The 17,064-nt window shown below is 36.5% G+C and overlaps 1 protein-coding gene across 2 annotated transcripts in view; it reads left to right on the forward strand.

Moving 5' to 3' along the window:
* LOC136866961 (alpha-N-acetylgalactosaminidase) overlaps nt 1–17,064 on the forward strand; it is a 98,365-nt gene that overhangs the window by 47,699 nt on the left and 33,602 nt on the right. For both annotated transcript variants that reach the window (XM_067144051.2, XM_067144050.2), the window contains exons 5-6: nt 10,492–10,574; nt 16,695–16,859. In XM_067144051.2, the coding sequence (XP_067000152.2) occupies nt 10,492–10,574; nt 16,695–16,859 (248 nt within the window). The remainder of the gene's footprint in view (nt 1–10,491; nt 10,575–16,694; nt 16,860–17,064) is intronic.

The raw sequence follows: 17,064 nt of genomic DNA on the forward strand, positions 1-17,064 counted from the left end.
GAAATAGCCACACGAAATTTAAAAAAAACCACTCCAGTTCCATGAGAAAATTTCTGCATCCATTATATCATTTCTCAGCCATGATTTAACTCCTATTACAATATCTGGTAAATATATATCTATTAAATTACTTAATTCTGTTCCTTTCTTTACAATACTTCTACAGTTCAACACTAACATTTTTATGTCATCCCTACTTGATTTCCAGTTCCCTGTTTCCTTATCACCACTCCCTAGGCCATCCCGTTTCCCTGAATGTACCTCCCTATTACCCTTCCAAACAAATTTCCTAACTTATACGTACCACTGCGGTTTAAGTGAAGGCCATCTGAGCACAGATCCCTATCTCCTACCCACCCATTAGGATCTAGAAATTTCACTCCCAGTTTCCCACATACCCACTCCATAGTCTCATTTAAATCCCCAATCACCCTCCAGTCAGTATCCTGATAACAATCTCTGCTTTCTTAACCCTGGAGTGGTCGCATGGGTTTTGTCAATATTAATGGTCGCACCGGGTCTCTCAGACCCAATTTTTTCTCAGTGTTCTACTATTAGATTTTTATACTTTATATCCAAATACAGTATTATAAGACATTATTTCATTTATTTTAATGCAGTTTACATGACTGTAAGATTTAACTATCCCGTTTCTTAACCAAAAAAAGTATTTTTATAATTACACTGAAAAACTGATTGTTTTCTATTAACTTGTGAAAGGTAAAACATGGTAACAGTAAAATGTATATTACTGCTTTTTTTCCACTTGTTCCTGCATCTGCATGCACAAAGCAACACTTTCATATATCTAAGATCCTAGTTACATATTTCAATTATATTGAATTAGATATTTCAATGTAGCAAAGGCTTTTCAGTCTGTCAAACACATAGCAAATACAATGTAAATTAAAACACTAAAAGCATATCTGTAAAACACACACTAACATACAAAGAATGACATGTTTCGTTCTACAAGAACATCCTCAGATTCTATCAAATCACTTAAAATAAGCTTATATATGTACAGTATTGTTTACGTAGCGTGAACTTGTCAATGATAGAGAGATAAGTGATAACATGAAACAGTAATGACAAAAAATAAATTATATACAATTATAATATAGTGAAAAACTTACGTATTTATCTAGACTGCCGATGTTAAGTCTGTTGTCACCAAACACTATTTCAGGACTGTGGTCATGGAAAGTTTGTGGTGAGCCACGCTGTGCGTGGAGAGGGGAGGGCAGGACAGGGAGGGGCCTAGTAGATCGATGTGGATCTCTCCTATTGGATGATAAAATCGGGTAGACTATAGAGTGGAGGGGGGGGGGGGAGAGATGTATGGCGGAGCGGCTGGAGCGCTGTGGAACTTTCCATCAACATCGGAGGGGGGGGAGAGATGTTATTGACCTATTTCATGTTAATTGTACCTGTATGTAATATGGATGAATGTAATTATTATAATTTTTTATTATTTATAATAGGTGAATGAAGTACGGAACGGTATTATTATTATTATTATTATTATTATTATGAAAAAAGCAATTCACCTTCCGTCAACATTGGAGAGGGGAGAGAAGTTATTGACCTTTTCCATGCGAATGTACCTTTATGTAATATGGAGGAATGCAAATTAATAAATTTTAGTTGAATAAAGTAAGGGACGTTATTATTATTATTATTATTATTATTATTATTATTATTATTATTATTATTATTATTATTATTATTATTATTATTATTATTATTATTATTTACGATAGAAGCAATTTAAGGAGTAGGTGTTGTTAGATATTATGCGAGTAGAGCAAATAGGGGGGAATTATTTAAATGTGTATTATTATTATTATTATTATTATTATTATTATTATTATTATTATTTACGATAGAAGCAATTTAAGGAGTAGGTGTTGTTAGATATTATGTGAGTAGAGCAAATAGGGGGGAATTATTTAAATGTGTATGCTCATTCAGGTTATTGGCATTAGTATTTTTTGCGATGTAAATTTCTATTGCTTCTTTTATATTCAAAGATTTACTTTTATTTTCGAAGTGTAAAATTTTTAGATCAGTGTTGATGTCTGTGAAATGGTGTGAACAGTCGTAGATGTGCTCCCCGAAGGCTGAATGCCGATTATATCTGATCGCGTTTTTGTGTTCTTTGTATCTTGTATGGAAATTACGTTTTGTTTGACCTATGTATGTGGCGTTGCAGTTAGGTTCTTGGTACTTGAGTTCATATACTCCTGACTTTGAGAAAGGGTCCTTTTTGTTTAAGTTGCACCTGCTGAAGTGTCTCTGTAGTGTGTTATTCGTTCGAAAAGCTACTTTTAAACCTTGTTTCTTGAAAATGTTAGCTACTTTGTATGTGTTATTGTTAACATAGTTGAGAACCACGTAGTTTTCTTTGTCGTGTGTGGTGCTTTCCCGGCGACTTTTCTTATGTTTATTTAAAAGTTTATCCACTGTGCCTGGAGGATGGTTGTTTTCTTTCGCGATTTGTTTAATTATTTGCATTTCTTCATTGAAATCTGTTGTGCTCATTGGTATGGAAATAGCTCTATGCATCATTGTATTCAGTCCTGCTATTTTGTGTGTGTATGGGTGGTTCGAGTTGTTGTCAATAGTGTGTGACGTCTGAGTGGGCTTTCTGTATACCTTGTAAGATAGCTTGTCATTATTCCTGTTGATTGTGATGTCTAAATAGTTTATTTTCTTGTTATTTTCTGGTTCCATTGTGAAGCTGATGGATTTGTGTAAAGAATTTAGAGTGTTTAATAACTGGTCTGCATTAGTAACGTCATTATCATATATGCATATGACGTCATCCACAAATCTGCTCCAATGTAAGATTCCTTTTGAAAGCTGGCCCATTAAGAACATGTTTTCGAAGTTATTGAGAAAAATGTTTGCTATTATACCTGATAACGGTGAGCCCATGGCTAGCCCTTCTGTTTGGCAATAGATTTTGTCGTTAAATGCAAAGCAATTTTGGTGTAGTGTTGTTCTAAGAAGGTTAATAATTTCTTTGGTTTCTTGTAGAGAGGTGTTTTCCTTAAGAAGGTTTTCGATAATTTTAATGGATTCATCTATTGGTATGTTGGTGTACATGTTAGTGATGTCAAAGGATATCATACGTGTGCTCTCTGTTATTTTAAGTTTATTTAATTCTTTAATTAGTTCTAGGCTGTTTTTAATTGATCTGTATCCTTTAAGTGAAATTTTCTCTTTTAGAATGATGTTCAGTTGTTTGCTTACATTGTAACTTGGCGCACCTTTAAAATTTACTATTGGTCTAATGGGACAAAGCTCTTTGTGTATTTTGGGCAGGGCTCTAAGTGTGGGGAGTTTAGGATTTTTGATTATGAGGCTTTCTTTTTCTTGTTTTGTGAAAATTAAGTCTGTTTCCTTGATAGCTTGCTTTATTTGGTTTTGAAATTTATTTGTAGGGTCGCGTTGCAATTCTTGAATACCGTTGTTGTTGATGAATTCTATTGTTTTTTCTATGTATTCGTCTTTCTTCATTATGACTGTTGTGTTACCTTTATCCGCTTTCGTGATGATAAGGTTGTCGTTTTTAATTTTGTTCTTAACTGTTTTCATTGCCGAGTATTGAGTGGCGTAATTCGGTTGCTTAGTGGAATTTTCATGTGCGATTATTTTTAGGGCTTCGTTGGTGGCTACGTTTTTTATTATTTCTCTTTGTGGAGAGGGTATTTTGTCGCAGGCAATTTCTACGTCAGTGATGAGCTGTTTTATGTTGTTTTCGTTATGACGTTCCTGGCAGTTGAATTTGAGACCTTTCTCTAGCAGATCTATTTCATTCTTTGAAAAGGTAGTGTCTGATCTGTTAATTAATCTAGGGTGAAAATTCGCGAGTTTGTTGTACTTAGCGTTTTCTGGACTTTTCTGTTTAATCATTAGGTTACGTTTCTCAAAGTCAGGAGTATATGAACTCAAGTGCCAAGAACCTAACTGCAACGCCACATACATAGGTCAAACAAAACGTAATTTCCATACAAGATACAAAGAACACAAAAACGCGATCAGATATAATCGGCATTCAGCCTTCGGGGAGCACATCTACGACTGTTCACACCATTTCACAGACATCAACACTGATCTAAAAATTTTACACTTCGAAAATAAAAGTAAATCTTTGAATATAAAAGAAGCAATAGAAATTTACGTCGCAAAAAATACTAATGCCAATAACCTGAATGAGCATACACATTTAAATAATTCCCCCCTATTTGCTCTACTCACATAATATCTAACAACACCTACTCCTTAAATTGCTTCTATCGTAAATAATAATAATAATAATAATAATAATAATACACATTTAAATAATTCCCCCCTATTTGCTCTACTCGCATAATATCTAACAACACCTACTCCTTAAATTGCTTCTATCGTAAATAATAATAATAATAATATTAATAATAATAATAATAATAATAATAATAATAATAATAATAATAATAATAATAATAATAATAATAATAATAATAATAATAACGTCCCTTACTTTATTCAACTAAAATTTATTAATTTGCATTTCTCCATATTACATAAAGGTACATTCGCATGGAAAAGGTCAATAACTTCTCTCCCCTCTCCAATGTTGACGGAAGGTGAATTGCTGTTTTCATAATAATAATAATAATAATAATAATAACAATAATAATACCGTTCCGTACTTCATTCACCTATTATAAATAATAAAAAATTATAATAATTACATTCATCCATATTACATACAGGCACAATTAACATGAAATAGGTCAATAACATCTCTCCCCCCCCCCCCCTCCAATGTTGATGGAAAGTTCCACAGCGCTCCAGCCGCTCCGCCCTACATCTCTCCCCCCCCCCCCCCTCCACTCTATAGTCTACCCGATTTTATCATCCAATAGGAGAGATCCACATCGATCTACTAGGCCCCTCCCTGTCCTGCCCTCCCCTCTCCACGCACAGCGTGGCTCACCACAAACTTTCCATGACCACAGTCCTGAAATAGTGTTTGGTGACAACAGACTTAACATCGGCAGTCTAGATAAATACGTAAGTTTTTCACTATATTATAATTGTATATAATTTATTTTTTGTCATTTCTGTTTCATGTTATCACTTATCTCTCTATCATTGACAAGTTTACGCTACGTAAACAATACTGTACATATATAAGCTTATTTTAAGTGATTTGATAGAATCTGAGGATGTTCTTGTAGAACGAAACATGTCATTCTTTGTATGTTAGTGTGTGTTTTACAGATATGCTTTTAGTGTTTTAATTTACATTGTATTTGCTATGTGTTTGACAGACTGAAAAGCCTTTGCTACATTTAACTAAGTCAACACTGGAAAACATGGCTTCATTTTTAACAAATTAGATATTTCAATTATAATGAATTGTATTATATATATATGTGTACATTTTCGCGACCGAAGCAAATACTGGATCATTAAGCTATTCATCAAGTTCCGTTGGCGTTTGAAAGCACAGTGCCTGACGTTGAATATGTCACGCTGATCTTCGAGAGCTGGCAATTTACTTCAATTGGGCTACTCGTCTTCGGCTTCTGCACGATTTTGGATCTTCGTATTTGTTGGATTGTGTTGTGACTTCGCGCCTGATAGTGTATGCAAGCTGGCTCATTTAACTGTTCTCCGCTTCTTGCAAACATTATGAGACAATGCCGAACTTTGAGTGTGCTATGCTGCTGTTTAGAACATTGCGCCTTGCTTCTTTTAAGTGACTTACCTTCTACTTCTTCTGAATTTTACAGTGCCTATCCCCGTTATTTTATATTGCCTATTCAACTATTTTTATGTGAAGTTGATCTTTAATTTCTTTCTTACCTATGCATTGTTTTTTGCGTTTTATTCGGCTGATGATGATCCGGATTGGGGTTGAAACCGGTACCGCTTCCGCTTATAATTAAATAGGAATGTAACTCTACATTTCGTATTTATTTGTATTGAATAGGTTGAACTACCTTATTTATTATTTCAATTTAATCATGTTGTCATGTCGCAAACAATGTCAAGTTCTTATTGCAACGGTGGCATTGGGAGGTCTTGGAACACTCTCCATACTCACCAGACATGAGTCCTTGTGGCTTCAACTTGTTTCTGAAGTTGAAGGAACCTCTCCAAGGCCGCCAGTTTCCTGATGTGGCATCTGTACTCCGCGCAGTAGGGCGCTCCATTGCTGTCATCAACAGAGAACGCCTTGCTAACGGCCCCCAATGGCTTACCGACATTTGGCAAAAAGTAAAAGACTTTGCGGATGACTATATTGATATAATGTAATTCAGTTGCACTTAATAGTTCATTAATTATTGCATTCTGTCATCATAGTTATTACGTGTGTTGTAAAAAATCTTTAAATTGGTATTCATAGTTTTGTATAAAACCAAACCAAACCCCATGGCACTACAGCCCTTGAAGGGCCTTGGCCTACCAAGCGACCGCTGCTCAGCCCGAAGGCCTGCAGATTACGAGGTGTTGTGTTGTCAGGATGACGAATCCTCTCGGCCGTTATTCTTGGTTTTCTAGACCGGGCATAGTTTTGTATGCTGTATCAAATTTTTGTCTTTTAAAACATTAGAATGTTATTACTATATTACTATTTTTTTTTTACACAGAGCATGAAAAGGCCTGTTACTTAATATTCTAGAAGATATCTACATTTAGATGGACCAAAAACGTAATCCGAGTTTGAATTTAAATGAAATTACTGAGAAAATTATACTTTTGGAGGAGTTCTGCCAGCTCCATGGTGTAGGGGTAGCATGCCTGCCTCTAACCTGGAGGCCCCGAGTTCAATTCCTGGCCAGGTGAGGGATTTTCACTTGCATCTGAGGGCTGGTTCGAGGTCCACTTAGCCTACGTGATTAGAATTGAGGAGCTTTATGACAGTGAGATAGCGGCCCCGGTCTAGAAAGCCAAGAGTAACAGCCAAGAGGATCCACATCATGCTGACCACACAACACCTGGTAATATGCAGGCCTTCGGGCTGAGCAGCAGTCGCTTGGTAGGTCAAGGCCCTTCGAGGCTGTTGCACCATGGAGTTTGGTTTGGTTTTTTGGAGGGGTTGTTTAATATGTTTTGCAAAACTTATAAACAAACATCCATTCCTCCTTATCTTTTACACCTCCCGCTTCCATTTGCCATCAGTAGCAATGTGCCTCACTTTCAAACTTGAGCAATGTCAGTTTAGTGTCAACCTCACACTCATAATGTTTATATATTAAGACTCCGTGAAATGTACATAAAGTAGATTTTATCTCTATTACAAGTATCCCTGGAGTACATAATATTATTAATTTATTCTTTCTTTTGTTATACCACATATTAATCTAATGACTCAATACATGTACAAAGCACTATTTACTTCAAACCTATATTGATCAAGATAAGGCAACATGTTTGTGTGATTGATGTATCATCAGTTTAAAAAAAAGTGCAATCATTTCTGTACAGGGCTTGAAGGCCCTGGGAGGTGTGGAGGGTAAAGGCTTTCACTATTCGTAACCTCAGCACTTGGTGGGGTTAACTCTACGCCAGCCGCCTTTGCACCTGGTACTCATTTTTGGTGTAGGCTGAGTGAATCTCAGGGCCATGTGTACCTCTGGAAGTGGAAAACTCATTTCTTAAACTTTTTGTTTTCCTGACAAGGAATCAAACCCATATTGTTTGGGTGAATGAGCATGCTACCGCCTTGGCCAGGGAGCCCCTCATCTTTCTGCTCAAAGTTGATTATATACCAGAATTTTGAACTCATGTTACTTCAGGATAGACATTCCATTGTTCTTTCATTTGATTTTATTACTTGTGAACTTTAATTTTAATTACTTTAGTTTTTGTATGTCCAGTATTTTTAGTAGAATTTTGTAAGGTTGACGCATTTTAAGATTCGTATTTGAGGTTTTATAATGGATGTATAAAGATGTCATTATCCTGTTCTATAAGATGTTGAATTATGGCATTTTAGGATTTCATGTTAGGACTTGTCGACCGATGTCAATATGGTGGTTATAAATTAGTATTCTGTCGTGTTTAACCCGCGAGGGGTCACATGACGGTCTTGTAGACCGGGTGTATACATTTTTTATTCTTTCAAAATAGTTTCACAGTATAAACCTTCCTCCCTTCCTGTACCTTGCAACGGACTCGTCCATTACACGAGTTTACATTCACTGTTCCCAACAGCCCATGGAAATCTTTTTCTGTAAGTCTGGTTGGTTCCACAGTGCACGACTCCTGATGTTCGCTTGATCTTTGTTGTTGGTATAGAAGTGACAAATTAGGAGTTCTTAATGGTTGGGTAATTCCACCTTTACTATACAATTTTTATTTTTTTCTAATTTAAAAAGGGACGTATTTCATCTCTCTTATATAAAAAGTGAAAACAGGAATAAAAATTGTATGGTATTTGTAAATGTGGAATTACTCAACCATTAAGAACTGCTAACTTGTTAAGGTTGACAATATGGACTAACTATGAAATTCATTTCTTGTTGTACAATATAGAAGTGTTTTGTAAGTTTCATGGATATATTTTTTTTAATAGTACAATGTGTTTTGTTACAAAAATTGGTATTTCGTTTCATGGATATGCTTTTCTTTAATAATACAGTGTGTTTTGCTTTAAAAACTGGTATTTTGTTTCATGAATATATTTTTCTCTAATAATACGTGTTTTGCTATAAGAACTACTACACAAGAACCTCATTTATCCGGATTGAATGGGACCGGAACTGATCTGGATGATCGAAAATCTGGATAATCCGGAAAAACTAAAAAACAAATACAGTACATGTTATATAATATATTAACATAAGTTGTACAGTAATACCTTTTTCAAATGTACAAAAAAAATATAAGAACACTTTTCTTACATTTATGACTGTTTTATGCACTAAAATAATGTGTGAGCTTTTTCTGTTTTACATTTGTATAGGTTTGCGGGCAGCACGATCATGAAGATGCTTTACTTACATCCAAGGATCAGTTCTGCCAGTGTGTTTTCAGTCTGGAAGTCTAAATAGGCCATCAGTTTGTCCAGCTGCATTGTTGTATCTCCATGACTCATTGTTTCTTCTGATGGAGCGCCAGTTTCATTTTCAAATTCACCATCACTCTTGTCATTACCTACCGAGGAACAAAAGGCAATAATTTATTCATCTGTCATTATACCGTAGCCTGAATTACAGTAATTTTTCAACCAGTCATTTACATCGTTTACATCCGAGCAACCGGGAATGCATGCAAATGTGTCAAGGAACTCAGAAAAGTCCACAGTTTCCCATTCTCAATTACAGGTGAATGCCAGGATGGTACGTTTGATAGACCACTTGACTTCTAATTCCTGTCCTTAACTATCCTTGGCGGAAAAGACATTCAAGAAGAATCGACTCCGTAAAAGAAATACTGTAGAAGTAAAAATCAATGCTTATTATTTTTGATCTGAATAAACAGGAGATCCGGAGTAATGAGGGCCGGATAAACGAGGTTCTTGTGTATTTTGTTTCATGGATGTATTTTTCTTAACAATACAATGTGTTTTGCAAGAAAAACTGGTATTTTATACTTCCTGGTCAAATTCACCGTCTGCGACCCATTATGCAACTCTTTTGACACGACCCCTTGCAGGTTAATATGTTATTTTAGCTTAATTATTCAGTTGAAAAAGGCCCAGTTAGGGTCAAAACAAGTTTTGCTATTAAATGTCATATGCAGAATTGGTGGATGAAGCCTTTAGAAGACGACTATAGTGTAAGTTTATCACATGCAATGAAATAATGCGTACTTGCTCTCTCGTCTTCTAAGACCAAAAACATATTTATAATTCCGTGCTTTTCCATGTAGGGGAGAAAATGTATGAGCGCATGTGTTTTCATCCTTCTTTATAACTGAACAGATTTCAACTGCACATTTTATAATAGGTACTGGTTTGTGATTCTTAGATGGTTTTTCTGTAGTTACAATGGAAGCTATTTTTCTTAATTTTTGATCTAGATAATTTATAATCGTGAGTCTCTTCAGTCTGTCAAAATTAATTTGATATAACACAAATTTAGAAAATGTTACTCATGTTGTTTGAGTTATCAGTCCATAGACTGGTTTGATACAGCCCTCCATGCCACCCTATCATGTGCTTACCTCTTCATTTCTACATAAGTGCTGCATCCTACATCTGCTCTAATCTGCTTGTCATATTCATACCTTGGTCTACCCCTACCATTCTTACGCCCTACACTTCCCTCAAAAAGAAACTGAACAAGTTCTGTATGTCTTAAGATGTGCACTATCATTCTATCTCTTTTTCCTCATAAAATTTAACCACAACAATCTTCTCTCGACAATTCGACTCAGTATCTCCTCATTCGTGATTCGATCCACCCACCTCACCTTCAACATTATTCTGTAACACCACATTTCTAAAGCTTCTCATACATAATGTTATATTGTTTGATTTAGCTTTTCCCGATTTTGGACGGGCTCTCAACAAAACTGGACGTCCCATTGTGTTTTCGTGCAGTTGGCCAACTGCTTTAGAAAAGGTAAGGACTTAAAATTTCACAATTTCTAAATGTCTTGTCAAGTGGACTACAATGGGATGTTTGACAGTTCTCTCAAAAACAAGTTAACTCTCTCAAAACTTTTGGCAGACACCTATTGAGTTCTATTATACCCTTAACTGAACCACCTTGTGTCGACTTATCTAAAGTAAACACATTTCTTGACTGGAACACTTTCTGCCTTGAATACAATAATTCTTAGCAAATGACTTTTTTTTTTTTTTAAACATTTTTGCTATTGGTTTTAACCTAGCAGTAACTCGTGTAGGATTTTGCTAAGGATGATATAAATAAGGGGTTCGACTTGACAATAAAAGCTATAATACATCATTCAGTAAATATATACAAGTGTAATTTACACCCATTTAGGCTTGGGCTATCTGATACTGTCCCTGCCACATGGGGAACAATCCTTGTCTTACAGTCCAACAGTTGGTTGGTCGGTCGATTCCACAAAATCTCACTCCCAATTTTGCACATTCCCTTCCATTGTCTCTGATCACCCTCCAGTCAGTATCCCTCCCCCACATTCTTCCAATAATAACAATTTCAGTGCCCTTGAATTCCTGCACTGTCATAACCAGATCTCACACATCCCCAAGTATATTTACAAGGGGAGTGTGTATGTGAGGATCTTCAAAAGGCAGAAGTATTCAGTCAGCAGTATGTAAAGATTGTTGGTTGCAAGGATAATGTCCAGATAGAGGAGGTGACTAATACTAAAGAAGTATTAAAATTTACCTATGACAACAATGACATTTACAGTAAGATACAAAAGTTGAAAACTAGAAAAGCAGCTGGAATTGATAAAGTTTCGGTGGATATCCTAAAGACAATGGGTTGGGATATAGTACCATATCTGAAGTACTTATTTGATTATTGTTTGGTTGAAGAACCTATACCAAATGAATGGAGAGTTGTTATAGTATCCCCAGTGTAAAGGAAAGGGTGATGGACATAAAGCTGAAAATTACAGGCCAGTCAGCTTGACATGCATTGCATGTAAGCTTTGGGAAAGCATTCTTTCTGATTATATTAGACATGTTTGCAAAATTAATAACTAGTTTGATAGAAGGCAGTTTGGGTTTAGGAAAGGTTATTCCACTGAAGCCCAGCTTGTAGGATTCCAGCAAGATATAGCAGATATCCTGGATTCAGGAGGTCAATTGGACTATATTGTGATTGACCTATCTAAGGCACTTGATAGGGTAAATCATGGGAGACTACTGGCAAAAATGAATGCAATTGGACTTGACAAAAGAGTGACTGATTGGGTGGCTCTGTTTCTAGAAAATAGATCTCAGAGAATTAGAGTAGGTGAAGCTTTATCTGACCCCGTAATAATTAAGAGGGGAATTCTTCAAGGCAGTATTATCGGACCTTTATGTTTTCTTATATATATAAATGATATTAGTAAAGGAGTGGAATCGGAGGTAAGGCTTTTTGCGGATGATGTTATTCTCTATAGAGTGATAAATAAGTTACAAGATTGTGAGCAACTGCAACGTGACCTCGAAAATGTTGTGAGATGGACACCCTGGATGGATGTTGATAAACGGGGTTAAAAGTCAGGTTGTGAGTTTCACAAATAGGAAAAGTCCTCTCAATTTTAATTACTGTATCGATGGGGTGAAAGTTTTCTTTGGGGATCATTGTAAGTACCTAGGTCTTAATATGAGGAAAGATCTTCATTGGGGTAATCCCATAAATATGATTGTAAATAAGGGGTACAGATCTCTGCACATGGTTATGAGGGTATTTAGGGGTTGTAGTAAGGATGTAAAGGAGAGGGCATATAAGTCTCTGGTAAGACCCCAACTAGAGTATAGTTCCAGTGTATGAAACCCTCACCAGAATTACTTGATTCAAGAAATGGAAAACAGTCCAAAGAAAAGCAGCTCGATTTGTTTTGGGTGATTTCTGACAAAAGAGTAGTGTTACGAAAATGTTGCAAAGTTTGGGCTGGGAAGACTTAAAAGGAAGGAGACAAGCTGCTCGACTAAGTGGTATGTCACACGTGATAAAATTCATTTTTGGATCCGTATTGAAAGTATTTGTATTAAATAACAGTAGTATATTTTTATTTACCCACCTATTCAATACAATACAGTCTTAAAAATTAGGACCTTGTCATTATCAAAATTGTTAACATAAAATTACTACATTGTTTCGCCTATCAATAGTAGGCATCATCAGCCGTATTTTACTTTAGGAACAGATCAGGTACCTGATTGGAAATGAATTATGAGTACTGTTAAAAGGTAACCATATCTTGTAAAATGGATTAGAGATCGTTAAACAACTATTACAATATAAAATGTAGTATACTATTACTTAATAATATTTGTGTTAAGATTTGGGTCTAAAAACATGACAGTTATTTTGAGTATTTGAGAATTATGGCATAGGTGTCCGACTCGTTGGCTGAACGGTCAGTGTACTGGCCTTCGGTTCAGAGGGTCCCGGGTTCGATTCCCGGCCGGGTCGGGGATTTTAACCTTAATTGGTTAATTCCAACGGCACGGGGGCTGGGTGTGTGTGCTGTCTTCATCATCATTTCATCGTCATCATGACACGCAGGTCACCTACGGGTGTCAAATAGAAAGACCTGCACCTGGCGAGCCGAACCCATCCTGGGATATCCCGGCACTAAAAGCCATATGACATTTCATTTCATTTCATGACATAGGTAGTTGATTCTTAATATTAAAAGATATTACAATAGAGTTAAAAATCGGAAAGAACATTCCAACTAATTGTCAAATGGCGTGTTGTTAAAAACTTGAGGAAAGTTGTGCATTGGTAATAGTCCTTGGTTCCTGAAGTTGATAAATATTGATTTTCATTTAAATACTTATAAATTTTGAAGAATTTTCATATGGCGTGGTTCTTTTTGGAGATAATATTAGTTAGAATGCTGGTGTCGTAGGCTATATTGGAGTTCGTGTAGACATGATTAGGCCATCTTCTTTGATGTAGTATTTGTGGGAAGAGTATGTGATAGGTGTGGCTCTTTGTTGTTAGACGTGTTGAAGTGAGCGTACTAATCGAAAGGGGACGTTGTTGTAGTAAAAGTTGTTGTCAATCGGTGGGTAGCCAAGTGGGTGATGAAATTCTGTAATTAAAGAGTTATTTTGAAAATTTAATGAAGAACCATAATTGGAATTAGGGAGCTAAAATAGTGGAAGTTAAATGAAAAGTGTTGACACTTACCCCTTCGACCGCTGAGATGTTAAATTATGTTGAGAGCTTTAGAGCAACTGGCAGTCGCCGAGCTCTTACTTCGCGTGTTGTATTATGTAATAGATAACAAAAGTCCTCTTTTTGAACAGATTCCAATTCTATTGCAACAACCATTCCTTCAGAATAGTAAAATATTCCGCACCAAATCAGTAAACACTCCCACCAATCTAACACACACACCGCCCGCCCTTTCTCCCGCTGCCGGCAACTCCCCCTCATGCGCAACGAATAAGCCCTTAGCCACGCCTTCTCAACCTCATCCCCCTCCACCAAGACTTCACAAATATCAAGAATCAACCACCTATGTCATAATTCTCAAATAATTGTCAATATTTTAGACTCAAATCTTAACACAAATATTATGAAGTAATAGTATCCTACATTTTATATTGTAATAGTTGTTTAACGATCTCTAATCCATTTTACAAGATATGGTTACTTTTTTACAGTGCTCACAATTCATTTCCAATCAGGTACCTGATCTATTCCTAAGGTAAAATACGGCTGATGATGCCTACTATTGATAGGCGAAACATGTACCATCCAATGAAGTAATTTTATGTTAACAATTTTGATAAAGACAAAGTCCTAATTTTTAAGAATGTATTGTATTGAATAGGTGGGTAAATAAAAATATACTAGTGTTATTTAATATAAGAGGTATGTTCTGAGCTGTCAGTGGAGAGATGGCGTGGAATGACATCAGTAGACGAATAAGTTTGAGTGGTGTCTTTAAAAGTAGGAAGGATAAAGTTGGAATTCAAGAGGACAAATTGGGTCAAATATTTGTTTATAGGAAGGCGAGTTAGGGATTGGAATAAATTACCAAGGGATATGTTCAATAAATTTCCAATTTATTTGCAGATAAGGAATCTGCCACCTGGGCAACTGCCCTAAATGCAGATCGGTAGTGATTGATTGATTTTGACTTATTCCTGCTTGCTTTACATTGTTGGTACCAATGTGAATAATTACCACCATCACCTTACCCTCAATAAATCACCTGTCATGTAGATACTAACCCTATGGATACCCGCAATAAACATTATATCTAGAGGTTTTCATCATCGTCATCATTTCCCTTTATCCAGCTGTAGCCGGGTAGGGGCAAATATGGTTCCTCTCCACTTTCTTCGGTCTTTCCACCACTCCTCCTCCAACACTGTGTCCCAGTCCAGGTTTCTTTCTATAATGCTGCGTTGGATGGTATCCTTCCATCTCAATCGTGGTCGTCCACGGCCTCTCCTTCCTTGGATTTGCATTTCCATCACCTTTTTTGGCATTCTTTCATCGCTCATTCGCTTTATGTGCCCAAACCATCTTAGTCGGCTCTTCTCTATTCTATCATTCATTTTTTCCACTCCAATTTCTTCCCGGATTTTCTCATTCCTTATTTTGTCTCTTCTACTCTTCTGTATCATACTCCTCAAGAACTTCATTTCGGCTGCCTGTATTCGACTCTCATCCTTCTTTGTCATTGTCCAAGTTTCTGCTCCGTAAGTTGTTATGGGTACATAATACATCTTGTACATAGTATCCTTTGCTTCCGTTGGCACATCTTTGTCCCATAACATGTTTCTTACACTATGATAAAAACAACTTCCAGCTTGAATCCTTTTACTAATCTCAGCATCCAGTCGAGCATTCTCCATTAATTCACTCGCCAGGTATTTAAATGTTTCCACTACTTTCAGGGGCTTGTCTGTAAGTCTAATCTGACCTTTCCCTTCTTTCTCCCCTCTAGTCATAACAAGGGTTTTACTCTATTCTACACTTATTTTCAATCCACATTATTCGATCTTCCCATTCACCACATTCAACTGTTCTTGAACCTTCCTGTCGTCTTCTCCCCAAATGACAATATCATCTGCAAATAACATCATGTTCATTTCTCTTCCTCCATATGCTGCTTTTGCTGTTCTCATGATGTCATCCATTACTATTGTAAACAGGATTGGTGATAGAACACTTCCCTGTCTCAGCCCACTAGTTATTTTGAACCAACTTGTCCTGCCAACTTGTGTTTGCACGCAACCACAACATTCCTTATACAATGCCATGATCATTTTTATTAATTCCTATCCAATTCCTTATTGCACCAGACTGTCCCAAACTTTCGTCCTGGGGACACTGTCATATGCCTTTTCAATGTCAATGAATGTCATCACCATATCATTCCCGTACTCCCAATGCTTTTCCATTAGTTGTCTCATAATGAAAATAGGCATCTAGAGGTAATATTAGTAATGTTATTTGCTTTATGTCCCACTAACTACTTTTATGGTTTTCGCTGATGTCAAGGTGCCAGAATTTAGTCCTGCAGGAGTTCTTTAACATGCCAGTGAATCTACTGACAGGTGGCTGACATATTTGAGCACCTTGCTTGTTGATCTCTCTCTCTCTCTCTCTCTCTCTCTCTCTCTCTCTCTCTCTCACACACACACACACACACACACACACACACTCTCTCTCTCTCTCTCTCTCTCTCTCTCTCTCTTCAGTTGACACTTCTTTGTTACTTTCCAATACATACATTTCTGAGAAAAGTTATTTTTTAAATACGGTAATTGGCTTTACGTCACACCAACACAAATAGTGACAGTGGCGTTAAATAAGGTACTGACCCAGCATTTGACTGGTGTGAAAATGGGAAACCACAGAGATCCATCTACAGGGTTGCCAACAGTGGGGTTCGAAGCCGCCAGTATTTCCCAAATTCAAGCTCATAGCTGTGCGCCCCTAACTGCATGGCCAACTTGCTTGGGCTGAGAAAAGAGTACCTGCGTGAAAATCACACAATACCATGCGCTCATTCTTTTTTTGAGTGATTATACATTGTGATATTCTTTGGTTTTTCAGCCAATCAATTTTGAACCTATAAAACAACACTGCAACTTATGGCGAAATAATGGTGACATTTCTGATGACTGGGGCATGGTGAAGGCTATCATCAGACACTTTGCTGGTGAACAAGACAATTATGCTCCACTAGCTGGACCTGGACACTGGAATGATCCAGATATGGTGAGTAAAAATCAATTACCTTAGCTTGATACGTTCAGGAATTATATATACCACATTTGTGCAAATGTTCTGTGCATATTTTTTCCGGAATTTAGTGAAGAAAACCAGGCGTGCATGCAATATTTGAAATAAGGTTGCTACTGCTAGAATAGATTAGGCAGGCAACCTGCTTGCCCATAATTGTCATGCAGCTTGCTTACCTTCT

Source organism: Anabrus simplex, chromosome 3 (assembly GCF_040414725.1).
Source record: "Anabrus simplex isolate iqAnaSimp1 chromosome 3, ASM4041472v1, whole genome shotgun sequence".
NCBI classification, from domain to species: Eukaryota; Metazoa; Arthropoda; class Insecta; order Orthoptera; family Tettigoniidae; genus Anabrus; species Anabrus simplex.